We start from the raw sequence: 19,687 nt of genomic DNA, 5'->3' as shown, positions 1-19,687 counted from the left end.
TCTGATGAACTCTTTCCTGTGGTTCGTGTTCAGAGAATATTCACATATGATCAAATATTGTGAAGGAAAACGCAGCTAAAGCTAAAACCAAATAAAATTTCTGGTTGATATTTGGACTGATAACTTCACAAACAAGGACAAATCAACTCGCCATGGAAACATTGTTCATTAAATGATTTATGGAGGGAGGATTTACTTGTTCCTTTTAATAATGCTGCAAATAAAAACGTATTAACTTATAAGGGCTTGTCCTTCACGAACATTTACTTGTTGAACAATCACAAAGCGTCCAAGTTGTGCTCTGTATCTTAATCTGTATGAAACCTCTTTTTGCGCCGACTTATCTTCCAACCACTTCTGAAAGTCTTCACAGAAACATTGAACTAAGCTAAACTACACTGGATCCCAGGAGTCATTGCAGCACACTGTGCACTCCATCCTTTACATTTCCCTTTCAAGCCAGAGTTTAACTCCTCATCATCTGCTGTGAACGTTACCACGCCTTCTATTCAGACACGTTGGCCCTATAATAACGGCTCCCACTCCATACTGCGTGTGGGCGAAGAGGAAGAACAGACGATGTTAAGGCAACACAGGCGAACAATAAGAGCAGATGGCAGGGCGCTACAATAGCTACAAAGGCAATTATCTTACATTTTTATTTCACATCCTGACCCGACTTGACTCCAGGTGAGTGTTAACAATCAACTTAATTTCCCTCCGTTACGTCACAGCAACCCACAGTGACAAGTGCAGAGGTCATGTAGAGATAATAACCTGATTATTTCTGCTGCTGAAGCCACAGGCAAGTCATTGTTTTTTTGAATCCACATGAATAAAAAATTCTTTTTAGATTAGGCAATAGAGAGAGAGAAAGATTGTAGAGAAAACATGCTAATATTATGCAGGAAAGTTTTGCCACTTATGAGAAGAAAAAAAGAAAAATACAGCAAAGTCCAATTTACTCTTCATTACTGAAAAGTACCAAAAGATAACTTTATGCAGTGTTTAGAATCTTTCCTCAAATATTTCAGTTCAGGGAGTCAATTGAGAGCAGGGAAAGTTGAGTGTAAAGTTTCTTACTGTAGTGCAAGTGGCAGGCGACGGGGGGATGGGCGAGGAGGAGGTGGTGGAGGTGGGTGTGCTGCTGGAGTGCTGGAAGAGCTCGTCCTCCAAGTGCGAGTGGCCCGGCGGGGAGGTGGCGACCAGCGACTGAGCTGCAGGGAGGGAAGGAGGTCTGATCAACTCCACAGGCCTCGTCAGAACAACTCCACATCGGAGGAAAGTTTCTCTCCACCAAAGAAATCAACTTTGTATTAAAACAAGTAATATTTTGTTGTAATCTTTATTGGAAAAAACAACAAAATACTTCTTAGCAATGAAAATTCTACTCTTCAAGTGTGTCCTGCTATATTTGTAAGGACCATGCATTTGTGGGATGAGCAGCAGAGCAGACCAAGAGGGTGAACCAAATAAAAAATGTGCTAAATGTTCTCTGTGAATACCAAACAGCAGATCATCTGGAAAATTATAACAATTTAAAGCCATTGTTTGAAAATCGTCAATATATTCCAGGAAGATGATTAACACGGTTTGATAAATCAAATTATTTACACTTTTGATACATAGAACTTGTCTGATGCTAGCAACCTGTTTGCTTATTTTTTTAACCACAAATCAGTTTTCAGACATACGAAAGGTTTCCACATCATATTTTCTACTTACGAATGTCCTCCAGATCCAGGTCGTCATAAAGGAACTCATTCTCCTCAAAGTCGGGGTCCTGCGACGAGTCCAGATAGTACTCCACGTCGTCCTTTAAAAAGAACAAAGAAAGTTCAATCAACAGGAACTTCTGGTGCTTTTTCAGCTGCTGGGATCCACGAGGGTGGAAATGAAATGAAATGATGAAAGAACAGAAACTGCGAGGTGAACGACCAACCTTGATCTTCTTGATGGCGTCCACCTGCACCGAGTCATTGTCCAGCATCCTCAGTATCGTCTCCAGCATCAGGATGTGGTGCCGATGCTTCTCGACAAACTTCTTCAGCTCCTCGATCCGGTCCTGCTTCTGTGGGAAGAAAGTTTGGAACAGAGGACAGAGGTACCCCAAATTAGCTCAAGAAAATTGCATTTGTTTTCTGTGAAACATCTTTTTCTAGTTCAAACATTTTTATTTATTTATTTATTTTTAATCCAAGCACGGGCAGCATTTCAATACAATGCACAACACAAACTTGAATCAAATATTTATGGGGGGAAAACAGGAAACAAAACTGCATTTAGAAAGAAAAACAAGTAATGAGTAACTGGAAGGAAAAACGTGTTAAACTTTAAGTAAAATAAGTCAGACAGAAACATGAGAATTACACGAGCGTGCGAGCACGAGCCGCTGCTGCATGTGCACTTTAGGGCTTAATGGATCATATAGCAACAAAAGCACTACTTCTGATTTTAATATTTAATCTTCAACTCCTCAACAGTGAATTCACACAGTCTTGAGCACTTTAAATGTCACACATATATATATATATATATATATATACACACATACATATACACACACATGTGTATTTATCCAAAAGGTGCCGTGGAGGTCATTAGAATATAAATGAACACAACGAAGGCAGGCACATGTCGGAGTGTCGCTCCAGATCGCAGCCTGGACTGATGTGATTATTGCTAAAAGAAAAATAAAACGGCGGGAAGCAGCTGTTAAAACACAAAGCCCGAACACTTAAAGATGTATACGTTGTTCAGCTGCGTTAAGCGGAGGGAGCAGAGCGGAAGCTGTTAATGCGTTTCAGCTCGGCGCTCATTAATGCTGCACCAGCACATGAACGCTTCTCCGTACAGAACTCAAGGCAATGAACTTAAGGTGCGTTCACTTAACGGGTTTTTTTTCCAGCACGCCGGCTTTCTTTCTTTTTATGATTTATTTAACATAATGTATTGCACAGTCACTTTAGTCCGCCCAGTGCAGCAGGAAGCGGGAGAAGAATAAACAACTGAAAGGATGAAGGTTGTTCGGCTCCACATGAGTCAACTTTTTTTAATTTGTTTCCACGTACTGACTGATTCAAGTTGTAATCTTGTAACATAATGAAAGATCCGGCCAAAATCATGAAATATAAAGCCGACGTATTGTTTGTAATAAGCGCAATGATTTCAATTTGATTGAGCAAAGACTAATCAGTGTGTCGCCTGCACGTCGTGTAATTCAACAGAGTGCCTATCGGTTTAAACTGCTGAAATTATTCTCAAATAAAAATATTTAATGACGTTAGATTGAACTAGATGCACCAGTTCAGACACCGTTCTCTAAATTTAACAAGCGTTTATATTTCATACCCACAAACCGAGCCACTGACTCCAGCTCATGGGGTTTTTCCTCAACACGTCACATGCTGAGAAAATAGCAAACTACATATTAACACAGTCTGATATGTAGGAGAAACAAACCTCCACCCCTCATTTAGAAAATAACTTTATGCTTTTTCAAACTGTTGGTTGAAACCCTGTGAAACTGCATCTAAACTTAACTTAACCCTTTGATATGCTGGAAAAAACTACTGAAAATGTGCGTGTGCATATTTATACATTCTCTGGGAATAAACAAGAGAGAAGTGACCGGTGAGTATCCAGGTGGTAAAGAGAAGCAACCATTGCTTCCTTTTAAAGCTGCAGACAGCAATTCCTTTAACACAAATATCAACTGGAAGCTTGAAAAAAAGTGCAGAGTTGAAATGAGACGCCTCTGAGGACCGGGCCAGCAAACCCACCGTCACAGGCAGATGTGATTTACTGATGATGATTTTGTGTTTTCCACTCATGTGAAAGCAGCCGAATAAATTAGAAGAGTGTCTCGATGTCATGATTTATTTGCAGACTGTACAGTTGGTATGGGTTTGCTATTTATGTTTGCTTCAAGTAGCTCCATGAATGTCTTGCCCGTATAAATAAAGGCACTATGTATGATAGCAACAATAGCTGACAATATTTAATGACTAAGAGCTCACCATCAGCGCTTTAGTAAGAATCTACAGTTAAATATGTTAAAAGCTTCTTACACAAACCGGGAAATGATTATTCAATCATCCCATCCAATCAGCCACAATTACTAATTAAAGTTTACCCATCAAAAGCCTTTATAAACACATACATACAGGTTCTACTAAAACATACAGAGTGAAATAGAAAAAAGGTGCTGCTGAACTAATATTACCATAACTAAAGACATTTTCAGTTTTAGGACCTAAATGAGCCTTACGTCTGGGAGCTATTTTAAAAACTTAATCTTCTCTGCTGCGTGTTAGTGAACTCATGTCAGCGTGTTCGGCGCTGCTTCCCTTCTTCCGCTCTTCACATCGGGTCACTTCAGCACTCGAGACCAGAAACGCGTCTCGACACAACAATGCAACACTTTACTGAATGTATCTGCTGAGAGCGACGGGCTCACGCTTCAGGCAGCTGCACAAGAAATAGTGAGTAAAACCCCACAGGGACTCTTCTTATTTATTTATTTATTTTTTTCATACGGGTGTTAGCTGCAGCCACTTTCTGCAACATAAGAAGTCTGAGATTGTAGGTTTGAGGAATGAATGTCAAACACAGGACGGTCAAGTCCCGGGTATTTGAAATGTCTGCACCGTGCCGATGAGAGATTTCTCTATAAATGAGGCCCCTGGAGGGAACGTCCAAGAGAAAGTGAGAGAAGTGGTCAGCAAGGTTATTCTCGTCAGGGCTGAGGCAGAAGATGAATGGAGGACATGTTATCTGACCTCTGTGCCACAGAGGAGAGAAGAGATAAAAGAAGAGGTCTGTGTGAGCTGCGAACAGGAGAGAGAGAGAGAGAGAGAGAGAGAGAGAGAGAGAGAGAGAGAGAGGAGTAGAAGAAAGAAACTCAACAGGAGTGAGAGGGGAGGAGAATAATGAATGAATAAGATCACCAACCTCCTTGTCTCCTTTCTTTTTCTTCGTCTGGACCGATAGAGACTCCACTTCACTCTCAAACTGGTCCACCTGCATGTTTAATGTGTCTATCGTATTCTGGAAGGAGGAGAAAAAAGAAAACTTTACAGATGCGGTATGAACTGGTTCGGCTGGTTCTCAGTGGTTTCGATTCATCTGAACTGAAAATATCAGAAAGTTTGATCATTGGTTGAACTTAACTGGGGAATAAAAGACGCTTTTACGAAACCTTTCGTCTGCAGGAAATTTTTCAAAAGCTAAAATTTGATATGTTCAATTTCCAGGTAGAAAAGTAACTGAACACTTGAGATCCAATGAATTGTTGTGAAGAAAAATCCTTTTAGTTTGCCAAATAATATAGCTTGCTCAGTCCGTACATCCCGATGATTCAGATTTGATTGTGAAGCGCTCAAGGTTAAAGGTCGTCGTCAGTATGAACGTCAGTGGTCGGTGCGTTCCTGCAGTCTTGTTTGCGGGAGAGTAAACACTGACATCCACACACTGGAGCGGATCAAGCAAGTGAACCGAGTCCGTTTGAATCCACTTCCCGCAAACTCTCGTGTGGTAAAATGGGAGATCGAGCGAGTTTGAATGCTGACAGGACTAAAGCCTACAATGCGACAGGCTTCAGAAGCTCGCTATTCTCACCGCAGAAACTCAATGATGTGTACGAAAGAGGGATTCCGGCAGCCGCTTTGACATTTTCTACATTTCAATAGCCGTTGGTTGATTTCTGAGCTGCTAAAAATCTGACTATGATGATCGAACGTGTGATCTATTGCAACAACAACAACAACTCTCCAGCCTCTGGTCTGATGTGAGAAATGTCAGTACGAGTGCAACGTTAACCAGACAAACGCCTCTCTCTTATTTCAAGTTCAGGACTGTAAAACCAGTAGAACCACCGCCTTAATTACATATTGGAGCAGAAGTGGCTTCTGGTGATTTAAGTTTTGTTTTTGACCGCAGTCAAGTCTTATTCTAGTTTTCAGGTTTCGTCAAACACAAAAGCTAAAACAATCGAAGCAGTAAATTTACTTGTGCGCGAGCTGTTCACTGCTCGTCTGATACAGAAAGTTTCCTCACTTCTGAGTGATTGAAAAGTTCTCCAATCCACCTCGTTCAGACAGACGGCTCTTTGCGAGGCTTCACCTGAACTCGGTTACCGCCACTTCATCTGAATCTGGCGTACAAATTCACTTGCAGCCAATTCTGCGTCGATATATTGTCGAGTGTTCGTTTGTTTATATTCACAAATCCAGTCCTCTGCAGCTCTACTGTATTATTTCATACTATTTAAAAGAGGTTGAAGTTGTGTTGACATGTTTCACTTGTTTTCTTAAGCTACAACAAAACAGAAAAAAAGAGGAAATGTAGCTTCAGACTGATGTTTTCTTGTTTTGTTTCAAGAGGCCGTTTTGTAACTTGCAGTATAATGCGACATGCCGTATTTTTTCGGACTCACCGTTAGCCACGTGCCGACCTCCTCCTTCTCCCTCTGCGCCGGGTCCACCTTCTGGGCCAGACCCAGCCCTTCTTTAGAGTACGCCTTCGTCTTCGTTTCTCTTTCCACGATCTTGAAACGCTCCATTTGCTGAAAGCACAAACATACAAAGAATATATATTTTCTTCTGACTTTCTACAAAAACAGAAGCCCCCAACATGCATTCCGAGTGTTTAAAAGCTCAGCTTTTTGCTGTTATTTCAAAGATTTATTGGTATTTTGTGCATATCAGAACAAATCTAATTGCCACAAAGATGAATGACAACAAGGTCCTGGGAGATCAAACTACTGAGGACAAGAACAGTAACTATTTAGCCCTTTTTGCTTTATTTCTCAAGACTATATGTAATGAAAATCAACAATTATTAAAATGACAAAAGGGGGATGAAACTAAAGGTGGAAACAGATCAAAGCGAAATAAAAAGTAAATGCATTAATAAACTTGTTATAAGACAATAATACAGCTAATAAACGAAAAATTTAAAAATAAGGGAAAAACTGGAGTAAAAAAATGCAAATAACTGTATAATCTGAAAGCCAGGTCAGCGATGCATCACTAAAGACAAAACAGTGGTACATAAATACGAGAGCATTAACAGTACACAAGCCTTTGTACTAGTCCCAGTGAGAATCTCCCCAGTTTCAGTGAAATCCGTTTAATTTCTGCTGAAAGTTTGTGTGTGAATACTCTCACTGGTCATGAACCTTCTTTTACTGTGAAGTCAAGATGTTTAAAATGAGACTAGTCGCCTTTTCCTGCGGGACCAGACGGTGATTTCAGGTTGGCCAACCGAACCACATGAAACCTTGTGGAGAGAGCAGCTCGAGGATCAGGGAAAAAAAAAAAAGAAATCAAAAGAAAGTGGCGGAGATCAGAGGGAGCTCTGCCGAGTCGCTCTCGTCTCATTGTGCAGGCAGGTGGCTCGCTTTCAGGCCATCTCAATAGGCCTCATCAAAGGCTCACGCAGCTCTGGAGGCCGACGGGCGGAGCGGCGAGGCTAAAGAGCAGGTGTTCCACGTCGAAGCTACTCCCGCCGATTCCTGCTCCGTGATCAGTAAATCCTGAATGCAGCTTTTCAGTGTAACTATTGGATCAGCACCAGAGGCTGTGCTAGTATTTGTCACTGTCGCTCATATTGACTGATCGGGCTTCGTGAATACTCTGTTAACAGTCACTGCCACATCTGTACTCTCTAAAGAAAGAGCAGATTATTACTATCAATACATGCAACGCCACAGAGAAAAGCCCCTAAAGCCCAGAATCAAACCGGGGATTACACTTTACTTTGCAAATCCTTTAGGCCCATCTACAATGACGCTCCAGTGTCATGTAGTACTGACATGAAAACATCTGATTGGTTCCAAGTTTACTCTGCAGAAGACAATAATCTCACTTGTGTAATTATTAAGATTACAAACTGAGTCTTTGAATGTCAATGATGTTGATATCAGGATCATTTCTTCAGTGTGTGTGTGTTTTTACTGTCTATGGCAAAAGTTGCACTGACTCGCCGTTACGAGAAAAGAGCAGCTGAGTAGACACAATTTGTAATAAGAGTTTATGTGAAGGTTTTTAGAGATTTTTAAGATAGAAACTATGAGTGACTTTGGTTGCATCTTTATCATATATAAATGACATCATTATGTAAGATTTTCAGACTTTATAAAGCCACTAAAGTAAAAAGTGAAAGATTCTGAAATTGGATTCAATAGCAACGTTTAAACTGTGTTTCAGTAAATAACATAAAAACACTAAAAAGGTGTTGGTCATTCAGCAGTTTTCTCTTTGTCCTGCCTTCCTTTGAAACTGACTGGATTTACGTGACCGTACAGGACAAAATACAGCAGAAAAACACCACAAATAACACTCAGCATATCATCCTCTAATGGCTAATGAATCACCATTAGATTGAAGTATGACCTGAAAGTTGAAGGTAAACTTTTAGAACTTTGTGGAATTATGAAATGACCTGCTGAAGAAAGGAAACCTGTTCATCATTTTCACCTCAGAATATCCAAACTGCTGTGAAAGACAACACGGGTCGTTCTGATCCTCCGTCTTTGGTTGCTACTCACCGTTTCTATGAGTTTGCGGTTTTCTACTAGCTGCCTTTTGTCTTTGATCTCGTTGGACGCCACCCACGTCTTGATCTGGTCTCGAAGACGCTGCAGGACCAGAAGAAGAAGAAGAAGTGGAGGAAGAGGGAAAGAAACAAAAGTGAGCAAAGCAGGGAGAGAGAAAGATACAGGAGTGAACGTCCTGATACATGCAGAGACTGATCTCCAGCAGTCATGGATGGTGAACAGGCTTGGCTTGGAGTCCGGTGATATTTAACACGCTGCACGCAGGCGTGGAAACGCACACCGTCACTTGCAGGCACCAGCAAACCAGCCTTGTCATCCAATTTCCAGAAACATCACTTTAAGCCAACTCCAGCAGTTTGTGTCCCACCAGCCTGCTGCAGACTGGCAACAAATTAGACCCCGTTTATGGCGTTACAGCCGATCTGCAGCGTTTGTCAACGTGTGAAAATCACACAGAACACACTTCAATCGGCGTGCCATCAGGTCAACCAGGCGGGACGCGGGGAAGGTAACACTATAACCAGATTTCAGGCAGGTGTAGAAGCAATCTGGAGCTGAAAACAAACATTTATATGTGTTTATGAGCTGGACTTCCAAATACGGACTGATTTTTGAAGCATCAACGCACAAAGTTGTTTCCAACCTGGGGTCTGGATCCCCTGGGGTCTGGATCCCCTTGGATCATTAGAGCGGGCTGTCAAAACTACATTCGCACACGACTAAAAACTAAACAATGTGGTGTTGGAAACCACTGCCTTAATGTAATAAATACTGTATCTTCTTCATGCCAGACAACCTTCTTACGTTTCTGTGATATAGACAGCAATCATCCTCTAACGGCGCCACCAACAGGTTGTTAAAGAATAAAACTCAAGATTCACCAATGATGCCACGATAAGGAGTGAATGAAACCACGAATGAATATTATGATGCCGCCTCAAAGTCCTTCACGTGTTTTGGTCATGTTTTATGTTTCTGGGTGATTTCCCAGTGTCCTCATTTACTGATTGACTGAACTGGTGCATTTCAAGTAAGTTAGCAGGTTTATTGACACAGTAATCGGCTTCAAATGCTCCCATGAGTACGTGCCCCCCCCCCCCCGGAGAGACGAGTCAGCATTCGAGGCCTCAGCTGGAGTGAAACTGGGTCAACCAGTTTAGTCAAAGTGCCCGAGGGGCACAAACATCCACCGAGATGTGGGCTAAAACTCCACCGCTCCTTCTAAACGTTTCAGAGCAAAATCAGCAGCTTTATCTGGTACCATTTAAAATAAACAAGATTCTGACCATTAAAAAGGTTTTGTCTCTCAAAATGCAGGAGGATTTTAATCGGCCTGCATCATCTCGTTCTCACCTGTAGCTTTTTAATCTCTTTCTTGAGGTCTGCTTCATACTTCTCCTTCTGGTTGGCGTTGGCTGCATTGTGAAGCTGTGGAGAAAAGAAAAAAGCAAAATTAAATGTAATAATGCTGATAATGTACTACTGGATATTCATTAACAACACCTCCACAAACTATATTTAAATTGAATTCAACTTGTTTCACCAGCAAAATTACCATAACTTACATAGGAAAACAAGACTATAGCAGCTGAACTGATTTTGAAACAAACCAAGAAAGGCAGAACAAGAAGGCACCTGGAGCAGAGTAACAGTATTTAAGTGGGGAAACAAGCCCCGGGAAAGTGTGATGGAAGTGTAGCAGTGGCCAAAAAGACACAATAAATACAGGATGTAATGAAGGGAAAGAGGACGACTGGGATGCTGGCTAACGAAACCACTAATGACTTTCTGTCTCTTTATTAGCAGAACTGATCTGCTCTCTGGGCCTCGGAGCCGCCGTTCGCTCAGGGCTGCTTTAACTTCCACTCAGTGTTATTATGAGCATCTTGAGCATTGAGCGTCCTGTTTGTGGTATTGATAGCAGTTATTTAACTACAATGAAGGCACCGGGCTAAAGACACTCGAGTCCATAAATACCATGTTTTCATCAGCAGTGAGCCCAACTGGGAGATTCTTCTGTATTTATTCCCTCTTCACAACAAGGATTATTCAGGAGGCATTGAATCAAATAGCTATGAGGCATTTTATAATGAAAAACATTAATTTCCAGTGTCTCAAAAGGCAGGATTTATTGTGTTTTTAGTCATTGATTAGAAACAAAACATCTTTAGACCATTAGTGTGTTTTTTTTACTTCATTTTTATCATCAACATATTGATCCATCTATAAGTAAAAGCGCAGCAGAGGTTGTGGTCCGAGTGCGACTGTGCCAAAGCAATCATAGTAAACTGCAGACCAAATACTTCACATATGTGTGAGCCATGTGACCAAATAACCATGTGACTGTGAGTTGTTTTTTTTTGTTTTTTTTAAAGCTTTTGGATCTATGGAAAGTTCTGCAGTCTCCACATTATATTTCAGCCTCACATACTTTGAGGTAAATTCATACATGCCAGTGTCCCCAGATGAAAATGTGTTGGATCGGTCGATGCTCGATTGTAGGGGGGAAAATATATACAAGCACAAAAAAGTTTTGATTTGAAAAGTTTGTTGTTGGTTATTTTCCCCCAAAATAAAAAGTACCTTCATTAAGAAATACAGTCTCTCATGTTTATGTCCAACTACCATCTGGTTCATTTCAGTCAAATTTCCCTCTTGGAAATATCAAATTTCGAATTTCGACAATGCTCTGGTTTACTTTCCCCCCCCCATTTAAAAGTAAAAACTTTCCCACTTCCCAGTTCCTGGAGAAATCGCTGGAAGCTTTGACGTCTTACCTTTTGCCAGATGTCTTCAAACTGTTCCACTCCTTCCGCTACTTTTTTCAGACATCGATCTATTTCACCTGGAGCACAAAAAGAAAGAGCAAAATACGTAAACAGAACATAAACAAATAGTGCTTTCAAGCCTGAAAGAATGACGACAGTGGATCATGTGATCAATTGTGGAAAGAATCATTAGTGACGTGTATCAATTGATTTGATACGGAAAATAGAACCATCACGTCTAAACCAACCAGTGTCCTCTTCATTGCATAATAATTCATTATCAACACCATTGTATTCAAACACACGTGTGATTCGTCATTATCAACAGTAAAAAGAAATGTGGTAACACTCGGCAGCAATATTGTTGATCCTTGAGTTTTCATGAATGTCACCAAATGAAAACTCAATTTCACCGGCCTTTGTTATATTTCAAACTCCAGGTTGGAGAGGGTTTTCTCAGCAACGCGCTCACTTTTTTAAAAAATTTTTTTAACAAAACAGGCCACTGGAGTGCTCGGTTTTTGTATCAGACACACAGAAAACACAACAAACAGTGGATACCACAGCGGGGTTCTTACAAATTGCTGCCGACATCTCATGAAATATGCAGAGCGTAAAAGGCACATTATGTTTGTAAGCGAGAGGTGACATGCATACACGTACACAAATGTGTTTTGTAACATTAAGGCCAGATAAAGTCACTGAAATCTTGCATGTGCAGCTCCATAAATAGCGGGCGGTGGAGTCAAAACAGATTAGGGGGGAGTCAAACATGTCTAGATTTAGGCTTTGCTATCACCGGCATATCCCAGATTTACGAGGTCCTCTCACGGTGTGACACAGATTAGCCGCTCGCTATGAAATGTAAACAGGAAAAACAACAATTTCGGGCTATTTTTTGCAGTTCTGACCTGGCTCACATCACCTCCAGCATTTTTCCATGTCTGCATGCCTCCGTTTTAAATTTAGTGGGAAGTCGGTTCTTCCTAATACGCTACGTTTTAACTCAGAGTTCGAATTTTCTGTCATTTGACGGCACAATAGTCCGTTTTGTAAAACAAACACACCAATTACTAGATTTCATGTCATTAAGAACTGAACAATAAATAAATCGGTCACTCTTTCAGAAGCTGTCAAAGCTTGAGATGGTAAAATTCAGGAGAATATAAAGGCTGCAGCATGTGACATCAAAATCAGAGTCAGTCATGATTCGTGAGTCTTCAGGAAGATGAAGGAATAAAACTCCTGGAAAAGTTTTAAAGTAGGAAACACTCGAGGGTGAAAACAACCCATGACTTCAAGGTTAGCGCCTTAAGCTTCCGGACTCAGTTGATAAAGAAAAACATGAGAATCTGTGTAATTTTAGGAGATTTGCGTGTTTAAAAGAACTTTACATTAATTTACCGATATGATAAAAGTTACTCTTAATGTGTAGAATGACTGTGAATGCATGGATTACTTCATTTGTTACTTTCTGACAATAAAACTAGTCATAAAAAACAAATACACAAAATCGCAACCATGCGACTTTGAAGCCTTTAAACATTTCCCCCACTATTAATTAGTCAATTAAGCAAAGTAAGATGTTAAAGTTTCCACTAAAAAGTTTAGCTTGCAATAGTAAAGAGTATTAAAGCACGACTCCATGTAGCAATGGTATTTTTAGAATTGCTTTTTAAGAAACACAAATTGTAAACATGAACAATCAAAACCTCAAAAGTGGTTCATAGTTTGTTTCCCCATCAAATAACACCAAAACACTGAGATTCATTAAAAAAAAAAACATAAATAAATAATAATCCAATCGACGCCTCGGTGCTTCATAGTCACATTTGAACAATTGTGGAGGCGACAATAAGAAAACAAATAGTGAAGCATGAAGTGCTCAGCAACTTCAGACGAGGTCATCTGAACAAACTCGGGTAGGAGTCTGGCCTCAAAGAGCCTTGATGTTACGGTGCTGCTGAGGGCGTGTTATTTTTAGATGAAAGTCTACCTCCTCTGTAATAATCCATTACAATCTGACAGAGCCAGGGTACGGCTGGTGCTTGATCTTCTCCTCTCCGTGAAGATGTTTTAGGGGAGACACATGCATGTGTGACTGCGCTTTGTTTGTAAAGTGACAGGAAGAGAAGTCACAGGAGCACCAGGGAAGGACGAGTGATGCTGAAACCTGTCAGAAACTGTGTTTTCAGCCCGCAGTGACAAACTTGAGATGAAAAATCACGTCAAAGTGACAGACCTGGGAGGAGAATTTGGATCTGACGAGCAGAGATGTTGGTCTCGACCAGCGTCACCGCTGTGGCCGAAAATACTGATAATAGAACTGAACCAGTAAGAGAGAAAGTGTGTGTGTGTGTGTGTGTGTGTGTGAGGGCTGAAACATCATTAAATACAGGCGGCGTGAGCGAAACCAAATTAAACAAACTGTTCAGAGGAGCTGGAAAAAGAACTAGTAACCAGACACAAAACGTCTTATTTTATATATATATTTTAATATCTGACAACAACTAATGAAATTGTTGAGGAATCGGTTTAGGAGCTCACCATCTACTCACTTGTGGAAGTACTCCTGAATGCAGAGGACAAGTTAGGTTATGTATATTGTGAAACTTTCAGGCTACTTCAACTGGTTAATAAATCATTTCTTAAAAATATTGCTCTGCGAGTTTAAGTTAAATAAAGATCAACTATTGTCAGAATTTAATAGTTGATGCTGGGTTATAGCATACTAATTAAGTTAATCAAAATATTGCATAAAATGATTTATGTCAATAAATATTGTTTGACATTTTACTTGACAGAAAGTTTATCGCTTAATAACTCCTATTTATTTATCATGCCATCATCTTAAAACAAAAAGTCTTGTACCTTTTTCTGTTCAGTAGAAATAGACTCCTACCACTACCCACTAAAATAATAAATACTTCTCGTTGTTTTTACTCAATCTAAAAAGGCAAATTTCAATTTAATTAAATCCATTGAGAAAATCGAATTTATTACATAATTGTGGAAGATTTTCCAATGTTTTTATGAAGAATATTCAATGAGTCATGAAAAAAATGTGAAATTATTACACAGATAAAATAAAAAGCCGTCCCATGTTCAGTCCTTACAGATTAAACACGAGGCTACGTTCTGCTGTAAAACCACGTTACAGCACACAAACTGTCCAGAACAGGGTTTTTTTTTTTGTTGTTTGTTCAACTAATCGAAGAAACAGTCAGAGGCAGATATCAACGCGCAGCTCATCTCAGTGTTTCTTTGTTTACTCTCTTACTTGTGAACAAACAGATAAAAAGAAGCAAAGATCATACGAGACAAATCCATCACCCTTTGCTCTGAAGCTTCAGGAACTAAAACCAGATTTATTCCTGCTAAAAACCTCTGAACTGGCAGGATGACAGTGTACACACATCAGTAAATAGTAACCCGTGACTAATGTTTACAAGCTCTGCCTCTTTTTTTAAACCACTCAGTGTGAAAGTCATTACAAAAACACATCAAGGTCAAAAAACAACAAAAAAAAACTCATCTTTGGGTCGAAGGCAGCAGCAGTGGTGTGACCACACACCAATGTTAGATACACACATTGTTTAACCCAGATCACCACAAACCTGCCATGGTGGGACGCTTCAATCACTATAAAAATCATTCTAAATGGCTTTTTAAGAGAACTTAGGTGAGTAAAAACACCCACTCACCTTGAAGTTTCCTTTTATCGGCCATGACTGATGACTAGGATGTCGTCTTCATGCCTTCTTTCACTACAGGGACACAAAAGAAATAGAAAATAGTGTTTATTTACACAAAGAACATTAATAATCAGAGCAGTAGATGAGATTTTTTCCTCTGAAAATGCCAGATAGAGGACTAAGAATGAAACACTTATAACAGATTGAAGGAAAGAAGGAGGGAGGATACAAGGTTAAGCGATAATACTGCAGCATTTCAGGCTATTTAAGAATCATTGATCCAACACAAGGTCCTGTAGTAGTTTGACTGGAGCTACTCTGTGCAGTTTGCATGTTCTCCCTGGACCTGTGGACTCAGAGGTACAGAAGAGAAATCTTCACACGACACAAAACACTGACGCACTTTTATTTGACCAATTGTTTTTTTGTGTTTTCAGGCATCAGAAAGAAAATCTCACGGTGTTAAAATGTCAAATCTAATGAGATCTGAAGACTTTGATATTATGGATGTCAAGAAAGATCTTTCATCACAGAATAATTTTCCTATCATGACAGCATCAATACATCCAAACCACTGACATCCACATTATGTGATTCACAATAACACCTTCTCCAGATATTACTGTGAACCCTATGGCACCATAACATCGGGCAACTTGTGTGGAACAGAAGCAAAGAAAGAAAAATCTATTTCAGTTTCAGCTTCAGCCACTAAAGTGAAATCGTCTGACTTTCATGCACCAACTCCAAACTCTGAAGGACACCCAGTTATACATTTGGAACCACTTTTCCCAGGCTGAGATGGACAGGCGCTTCACCTCGGCCTCATTTCAAAACCGGGCAGCTGTGCAACTGTTTTGTTTCACTTTGGTTTCTGCAGCTACAACAATGGGCAGCGATGGCAACATCCTTCACCACAATAACAAAGCTGAACCACAATGAGGTAGAAAAAAAACCCCCACTTCTACCAACTTCATTCTTTGACATCATAAACTAAGAGTTACATTCACACATTAAGCATTGGTGCAAAGTATCACGATGAAGGAAGCTATATGGTTTTACTAGAAAAATCTAACTCGTTTCATCACCAAACAACAAAGTGGACTCATGACGGCTCCGTTTCTTCATCCTGACAGCGAGTAGCAGAGCAGTACTTCATTTCATCCCGAGCAGGTCACAATCAGTCAGAGGCTCTGCCTCTTTAAATCCTCACATGACAGGCTTCAACCACAATCTGTCAAAACTGAAAGTTTTCATCCGGCACTTGAACCCACATCGATGTCATTCATGGCACGTAATCAGTCCTTCTCAGACCTAAAAATAAACTCAGCGGACTTACTGTTGACGATGCAGCGAGTTAACATGTATGATAACAGTTGCAGGTTTCTTGGCTGCTCGCCACTGCTGAATGCACCAACAACGGGAGCATTAACATCAGAAGTCAAACCACATAGCAATGACAAAAGCTGGCCTGATTCAGGTTTTCTTGTCGGTCGCGTGGATGGCCAGGTGTGTGTGTGTGTGTTACCTGAGTAACAGAAAACACCAGGACACACCATGAGAATATGATGAGCCAACAGAAGCAGTATCTGTTTTATTTAATGTTACAGTTGATCGATTAAAATGCTCATTGCCTAAAGTAAAGCCTCCAATATCACCTTCCATGCAACCACAGACCTCATCTTAAAGCGTTCCTTCACCACGCAAATAAACTACCAACCAGAGGTTTAATTCCTAATTTCACAGACATGAGCTCTGCTCACTGAATTAATTGGACAGTCATTAATTTATAAAAGGCAAGACTCTTTGACCCAGAAAACTATGTTAAACAGACTCACACATGGAGCAGGTCTGCTAAGGGGGAAAAAAACAGGAGCGCAGACATGTTTTTTAATGCGGTCTGGGTTGAGGAAATTATGCCACGTCAGCATTAAGGAACAAACTAACAGCAGGTCAGCGGCGATCAAGTCCGGACACGGGCCATTAAACAAGACGTGTGTGCCGAAGCGGCAAAACGCGGCGATTACGATTCAGCTTGGACACGTAATACAGAGTAAAGCTGAGAACGAATGAACTGCTCGTGTATGTGTAAAATTTAATTTGGTGTGTTTACTCCGAGCAACACTATTACAATACACCGAGTGATAACGTAAGGCGGCTACACTTTAGCTGGACTCCCAGGGGAAACATGAGTTGTTAAATGTGTTGCACTTCTCACTAGTTAATAGTAAAGAAAATATCAAGAAGTTAAAGTCAGACAGAAATATCATTTTTAATACCGAGGGCACCGGGGTAAGTTATGTAAGTGTTCACAGCTATTCTGCAGATATAAAGAGCAGAGAAGAAAAACCTTCGAGCTGAAGTTAAATGCTGGCTGACACAAGTTTCTCCAACTTGGCTTTAGTTTCTACAAATGTTCTTATGTGTAAATCCAATGAGACGTCCTGAAGGAAACTGTCAAGCTTTCCCATGAATTCATTCATAATGGCGTCAACACTGACATGTTTTTATTGTAAGTTCTTAATTAGTGTCCAATTTTCTTTTCAAGCATTCGTAATATTTCAATATTCATTTCTCTTGAATGTACTTTTTTCTATTTTTTGTGCAATGTAGAGCTGCTGTGATAACTAGGTTTTCTTGTCTTCTTTTAGATACCATCCAGTAGACGGTCACAGCTCAGCATGCAAGTTAAACTAATAAAACAACTCTAGATGTCGGTACAAAACCTGTGAATCAAATCACTGGAATTGTTACCTCGTGAATGAAAATTACAGTCAAAAACAGCTCTCGCGTGTAACTTTTTGATACTTTCTCATCAATATCAAAGTGAAGCTGCAAAGTAACTCGTATTGTTAGTGCAAAGGAGGATGTGTAATTACTATATGTCTGATATGTTTTTTTTAAAGAAAATTCACAGTGTGAAATCACCAAGTGTAATCATGACTAATGAGCAGCAGGATAATGCAAAACTGCATTAATCTTAAGCGTATGTATACGAGTCTTTATTTAAGTTAGACGCGTTTAAGGGAGGATCCTTTAAAGCCATCTTACACACTGTGGCGTGGAAATTCATGCATCCAACTAGAACACATGCATCGATAAAATATATTTACAATTTATGAATGTCATTTGAAAAATCAGATACTTCCTCTATCATTCACTTTTGATGATTCTCAGCAGGCTTCCCAATTAGGCCTTTCAACTTCGTGGCACTTTGCATTAAAGGGACTCCACGCAAAGAGGAGTATAGATTTTGAACCTAGATGAGAGGAAGCTCTGTCCTCGGTCAGGATCTACACAGGTATTGTACAAAATATTAATATCGCTACGGGAATAGATTGATGGTGCATCTGAGCAGCTGCTGAACAAAGTTTTGTCTGTGTCCAATAACTTGTTACATTCAATTGCATGAGATTAGCTGAACCATTTTTCAACCCTTCAGATATCCAATTATCACACTTCCAATTGGAATGATGACGGAACCTCTAGCCATTACATCTCTGCCTTTCAAATAGATCAAAGCTTAGTTCTACAGGGCTGAAGAGTTTCCAAAATGCTAATGTGAGAAAGAGGCGCATTTGAAGTAGCCCCGAAAGTTACGGGTTTGGGTTGGGGGGGGGGGGGGGGGGGTCAACCCCAACTATGGGTAAAGGCAGAATACAACCTGAGCATATCAAATACAGAGAGACAGTCACGCATGCTCACATTCAAACCCATGTGCAATTTTACAGGTACTGGACCAATTAGCTTCAAGCCTCTGGTGTTTAGACTTTGTGGTAAAATTGGAGCTACTGATCGAAACCCACATGCACATGGAGAACATGCAAACTCATAAGGCCCAGTGGCTAACCTGAACTCAAACTGGAGACCTCTCTATGAGGCAAAAGTGCCAACAACTATTGCATGTGCTGCCCCACTGTGACTTCGTCATCTCGATTAGATTTAGGCAAAAAAAAAAAATTAATGAAAATTAAACATGCAGAGTATGAGACAGATATCTTAAAGGCTGACAACTATTTTTTTTACTGATCGCTGACACTTGATCATTGTCAGATAAGGACATACACTGGATTTTGAAGCAGATGACGAAGGTTATAAAGTGACGTCTAATACTAAAGTCACTCTATTAGTGAAATACATCCTGTTCTTTGACATCAAATCACTTTGGGGGCTTTGCGATCGTCCATGCGGTGTACCCCGGACACCAAAGTTAAACAGCCTGCCTCATGTGCACATTGTTCAGGCTTGCACCTGCACGTCAGAATGACTAACAGGGCTTGAAGAAAGCAGCTCTTGTGTGACTTTTCCAGACAGCTGCACACATCTGGAGCGAGCGAGCGAGCGAGCGAGCGAGCCCCCCCCCCCCAACCACCCCGTCCTGCTAACATGCATCCTCACTGACCAGCTGAGTTCAGACCATCTGAGGACACTAACTTTGATTCTTTAGCCAGTTATACAGCGACGGGAGGGACTCAAGCAAACAACCGACGAGCGCCTGAAGGCCGGGGATCAAGTGTTTGTTTGTCCGCGATGTTTACAAACAATGCGGGCATCATTGGTGGCAGCAGCAGCCTCCGTGGTCACCAACATCCGAGCAGATCCACTTCAAAACAAAGTCCAGCTCAGCGTACACTCCGCGGCTCCGCGGGACAAGTTGTGCACAC

The 19,687-nt window shown here is 40.5% G+C and overlaps 1 protein-coding gene across 5 annotated transcripts in view; it reads right to left on the bottom strand.

Moving 5' to 3' along the window:
• The window catches only part of cnot3b (CCR4-NOT transcription complex, subunit 3b), a 28,089-nt gene that overhangs the window by 8,073 nt on the left and 329 nt on the right, over window positions 1–19,687 (bottom strand). For 3 of the 5 annotated variants that reach the window (XM_080484337.1, XM_080484339.1, XM_080484340.1), the window contains exons 2-10: window positions 15,033–15,095; window positions 11,338–11,405; window positions 9,914–9,988; window positions 8,552–8,641; window positions 6,437–6,565; window positions 4,954–5,049; window positions 1,943–2,071; window positions 1,726–1,816; window positions 1,084–1,217 (exon numbers count right to left, since the gene is read on the bottom strand). In XM_080484337.1, the coding sequence (XP_080340463.1) occupies window positions 1,084–1,217; window positions 1,726–1,816; window positions 1,943–2,071; window positions 4,954–5,049; window positions 6,437–6,565; window positions 8,552–8,641; window positions 9,914–9,988; window positions 11,338–11,405; window positions 15,033–15,057 (837 nt within the window). In that variant the 5' untranslated portion in view covers window positions 15,058–15,095. The remainder of the gene's footprint in view (window positions 1–1,083; window positions 1,218–1,725; window positions 1,817–1,942; window positions 2,072–4,953; window positions 5,050–6,436; window positions 6,566–8,551; window positions 8,642–9,913; window positions 9,989–11,337; window positions 11,406–15,032; window positions 15,096–19,687) is intronic. The other 2 variants (XM_080484338.1, XM_080484341.1) reach the window with 1 other exon arrangement.

Source organism: Lipophrys pholis (assembly GCF_963383615.2).
Source record: "Lipophrys pholis genome assembly, chromosome: 17".
Classification (NCBI taxonomy): domain Eukaryota; kingdom Metazoa; phylum Chordata; class Actinopteri; order Blenniiformes; family Blenniidae; genus Lipophrys; species Lipophrys pholis.
Note: the sequence above shows the minus strand (reverse complement) of the source record. Positions and strands in the feature narration are given on the sequence as shown.